General features: G+C 38.9%; 1 protein-coding gene across 17 annotated transcripts in view; it reads left to right on the top strand.

The window, feature by feature from the left end:
* The window catches only part of LARP4 (La ribonucleoprotein 4), an 81,957-nt gene that overhangs the window by 43,879 nt on the left and 33,231 nt on the right, over positions 1 to 4,847 (top strand). For all 17 annotated transcript variants that reach the window (XM_017545834.2, XM_037744709.1, XM_017545840.2 and 14 more), the window contains one exon: positions 483 to 536. In XM_017545834.2, coding sequence (XP_017401323.1) covers positions 483 to 536 — 54 coding nt within the window. The remainder of the gene's footprint in view (positions 1 to 482; positions 537 to 4,847) is intronic.

Below are 4,847 nucleotides of genomic sequence, written 5' to 3' on the forward strand. Positions count from 1 at the left end.
AGGTTCAAGCAGTTCTCTGCCTCAGCCTCTGGAGTAGCTGGGATTAGAGGCTCATGCCACCACACCCAGCTAATTTTTGTATTTTTAGTAGAGACGGGGTTTCACCATCTTGGCCAGGCTGATCCTTGAACTCCTGACCTCATGATCCACCCGCCTCGCCCTTCCAAAGTGCTGGGATTACAGGTGTGACCCACTGCACCCATCTGATTGATTATTTTCAAATTGGTTTCTAGGGATATTTTGGGCCTGTTTTCAGTCTTAATGCATTTTGTCTGCAGTAATCCATGGGGGCTTTTCTACAATAAAAATGAACCATAGTTGAGAAGGCCTAAAATTTTTACTTCTTCAGTCTCTATCCACCTGCACAGTGGAATTACCTGCATAATTTTTTTTTTATAGTTTAATACTAAACTCTCTTAATAAAGATGACTTTACTGAAATGTTTGGATGCTAATGAAAATTTTTTTGTGCTTTGTTAACAGGCTTTTAAATACTTAAGAGAAGAAGTTAAAACATTTCAGGGCAAGCCAATTATGGTAAGAAATAGAGGAGGGCAGTGTGAAACCAGAACAGGTTTTGGTTTGTCTGTATGAGAATTTTAAAACTACAGACAGATAATATTTTATAAAAACCTGTAGTGACTTTTTAAAAATTTCTGGCTTGGGCCGGGCACGGTGGCTCACGCCTGTAATCCCAACACTTTGGGAGTCCAAGGCAGGTGGATCACTTGACATCAGGAGTTCAAGACCAGCCTTGCCAATATGATGAAACACTGTCTCTACTAAAAATAGAAAAAATTAGCCAGGTGTGGTGGCACATGCTTGTAATTCCAGCTACTCAAGAGACTGAGGCAGGAGAATTGCTTCAACCCGGGAGGCATAGGTTGCAGTGAGCAGAGATTGCACCACTGCTCCCCAACCTGGGCAACAGAGCAAGACCTTGTCTCAAAAACAAAACAAAAACAAATTTTTGATTTGTATTATGTATTACTTCAGAAAATTCTTTGATAAGGCATGAAAATACTTTGCATACAGCATTTCTTTACAAAGGGGTAACTCCAAATAGCATGCTGATGAGATAATTCCAGATCTCAAAATGAGCAACAGGAATAATTTTTAGTAACAGACATGAAAAATATTCATAGTACTTTCAACCTGATCTCAATTAATTGCATCACTACATTAACATACAACCATTTGGGAACCTAAGCATTGTCATTGATGACACTTGCTCCTATCTTTACATGTCTAATCTGTTCTGAGGTCCTGTGAAAATGCTTTCTAAAAATCTCCCACTGTTTAGGCTTGAACACTTGGAATAGCCTCTTAACTGCTGTGTTATCAGCCTTTTACCCCCTTAACAGTCTGTTCTTTGCTACCAGAGCTAGTGTTCTAAATAATGATCCAGTAATATACATTTAGTTTGACTTGGTCCTCATTCCCCAAGTGCTATAATTCTTCTTTGTAAATGTAATACATTATTCTTCTGTGTTGAACTCTTACTGTGTATCACTTTGTTTTAAGCACTTTACTTGTATTGACTCATTTAATCCTTACAAGAAAGAACCTAATGAGGTAGTACTTTCGTTTTCTTCACTTTACTATCGAGGATAATAAGGCATGAGGGTAATACATAACTAGTAAGTGGAAGAACTAGGGTAAAAGTGGCTACATTTATTAAGAGGTTCTATGAACTTAACCATATTTAAATCTCATTAATGCTGTGGTATAAGTGGGATTATTAGTTTCCATATTACAGATGAGGCTATTTTCTAGCTGTCATTCTACTTCCTCTCTGCCTATGATAGTCTTCTCCCTATTATCTTTCCCTGCTTTGAGGCTTTAATATTCTCCTGAGTCTTCTTACTAGCTTTAATGTTTTATTGCATTTCAGATGCAGATTTTTTGTATATCTGTAATTAATTTGATATATAGTATAAGATAGGGATCTAGTTCTATTTTTCCCCATATTTGGAAAGACATTTATCTCAACTCTTAATTCGTTGTCATTTCTATTCTTCTGCAACTTGTGTGTAATGCCACAGCTATGAGATTTGTTTCAGATTTCTGTTTTCTTTGAGTTCTGCTTCCCTGAACCAATATGGTTGTTTGTTTTATTTTGTTTTTGAGATTGGGTTTCTTTCTCTCTGTCACCTAGGCTCGAGTGCAGTGGCATGATCACGGCTCACTGCTGCCTCGACCTTTGGGGTCAAGTGATCCTCCTTCCTCAGCCTCCCAAGTAGCTGGGACCACAGGTGCGCACCATCATGCCTGGCTAATTTTTAAATTTTTGGTAGAGTTGGGGTCTCACTATGTTGCCCAGGCTGGTATCAAACTCCTGAACTCACAAATAATCCTTCCATCTCAGCCTCCCAAAGTGCTGGGATTACAAATGTGAGCCACCACACCGTGATTGCATTCTTGGATATCACTGTTTTATTTTATTCTATTTTATTTTATTTTATTTCTTGAGATGGAGTCTCATGTGTTGGCAGGCTGGAGTGCAGTGGCATGATCTCAGCTCACTGCAACCTCTACCTCCTGGGTTCAAACAAGTCTCCTGCCTCAGCCTCCTGAATAACTGGAATTACAGGCGCCTGCCACCATACCCAACTAATTTTTGTATTTTTAGTAGATAGGGTTTCACCATATTAGCCAAGCTGCTGTTGAACTCCTGACTTCAGGTGATCCGCCCACTGCAGCCTCCCAAAGTGCTGAGATTACAGGCATGAGCCACCACACCTGGCCAGATGTCACTGTTTTAATTACCGTCGTTTTACAGTATCCTTATTTACTTCTGCTGGTTCTTTGTCCTTGATCTTATTTTTCAGAATTGTCTTGGCTATTCTTAGATCATTACATTTTCACACAAATTTTAGAATATTTGTCTAGTTTCAACAAACAACCAAACAGAATCTGTAATGGAATTAATGGAATTGTGTTTAATTTATTGGTTAAATTGGGGACAGCTGGCTGTTTTAGCCTACGTTATACACTATTGTAACTATTAGGTATTTCAGTGTTAAGTCATTTTAAATTACTACTTTAAAATAATTTTGGTTGCTTTTTCTTCTTCTTGGTATCTTACTGATTTAAAAAAAAAAAAGTTTTAGTGTCAGCAGCAACCTTGCTGAACTTGTTTTTGGTGGGTCTTTTGGATTATCAGCCTAAGAGATCATATGATCTACAGATAATCACTATTTTGATTATATCTCCCATTTCTTATAAGTAATGTTTTTCTCTGCCATTTTAGTTTTTCTTGATGCTTCTTTTGATTAGCCATCACATAGCAACATAAGTTTCAAGGAAATTCACATTAACTTTTATACCATTTATTAAAATCAAATGACCTAACACCTGGAAAGACAGGTACAGAAGCAAGGAATAGCTATACTCCAATCCTGGAGGTGCTTTCTGCCACCAGCTATTGTATCTTGAGTGTGTCGTGCCAACCTGTAAGGTTCTAGTTTGTTTCTTTGTAGTGTGCATGCTCCTCATTTCTAAAGTTCTGTGATTCAGAAGTGATTACATTGGAGGAAAGGGGCATTAAGTGGATAATGTTTATCCATCTGTTTCCTAATTTATTTATGATTTCATTAAGAGGCATTGCTTCATTCTGTTTTAACTGTGATTTCTATGCCTGATAATAACTGGTATCAGTTCCCTTCAGCCTAAGGAACTTCCATTAGTGTTTCTCAAGAGTACCCATGAGCAATGAATTATCTTATGTTTTCCTTAACTAAAAATGTCTGATATTTCACACTCCTTTATTTTATTTATTTGTTTGTTGTTGTTGTTGAGACAGGATCTTGCTCTGTGACCCACGCTGGAATGCAATCTCAGTTCACTGCAACCTGGCCTCAAGTAATCCTCCCACCTCGGTGCTGCCCCCCCCCCCAACCCCGTCCTAATTAGCTGGGACAATAGGTGCATGCCACCATGCCCAGCTAATTTTTCTATTTTTGGTAGAGGTGGAGTTTTGCTACATCGTCCAGGTTGGTCTCAAACTCCTGAGTGCAAGCAATCCCCCTACTTTGACCTCCCAAAGTGCTGGGACTATAGACAGTGAGCCACTGTGCCCAGCATTTTTGATGGGTATTTTCCATGGAAACAGAATTCAGGGATGACAGCTAAATTTATTTTCCATCCTTTCAAGATATCATTCTGGGCTGGACAAGGGGACTCATTCCTATAATCCCAGTACTTTGGGAGGCTGCGGCGGGCGGGTCATCTGAGGTCAGGAGTTCAAGACCAGCAAGGTCAGGAGTTAAAGACCAGCCTGGCCAGCATAGTGAAACCCCATCTCTACTAAAAATACACAAATTAGCCAGGCGTGGTGGCAGGTGCCTGTAATCCCAACTACTTGGGAAGCTGAGGCAGGAGAATTGCTTGAACCTGGGAGGCGGAGGTTGCAGTGAGCTGACATTGCTGTGCCATTGCACTCCAGCCTGGGCAACAGAGAGAGACTCTGCCTCAAAAAAAAAAAAAAAAAAAAAAAGATATCATTCTGGACTCTTGTTTCTGATGAGATATTCATCATCATTTACATGACTATTCCCATGTATATGATGTGTCCTTTTTCTTTGCCTGCTGTCAAGATATTTTTTGTTTTTAGTAGGTTGGCTGTGGTGTATCTAGTATGGTTTTTTTACTCATCATACTTGGCAAATACTAAACTTCTTGGCTCTGTAGGTTATTACTCTTCACTGCATTTGGGAAGTTTCCAAATACTTGCCAAATTTTTTTTCTGCCTTCCCTTCTCCTTTCTTTTTATGGGACTCCAATTTTTTATGTTGGACTGATTGATATCAGTGAGATTCTATTCATTTTTCTTTTTTTTTTTTTTTT

This window comes from Cebus imitator, unplaced genomic scaffold (genome assembly GCF_001604975.1).
Source record: "Cebus imitator isolate Cc_AM_T3 unplaced genomic scaffold, Cebus_imitator-1.0 Scaffold181, whole genome shotgun sequence".
Classification (NCBI taxonomy): domain Eukaryota; kingdom Metazoa; phylum Chordata; class Mammalia; order Primates; family Cebidae; genus Cebus; species Cebus imitator.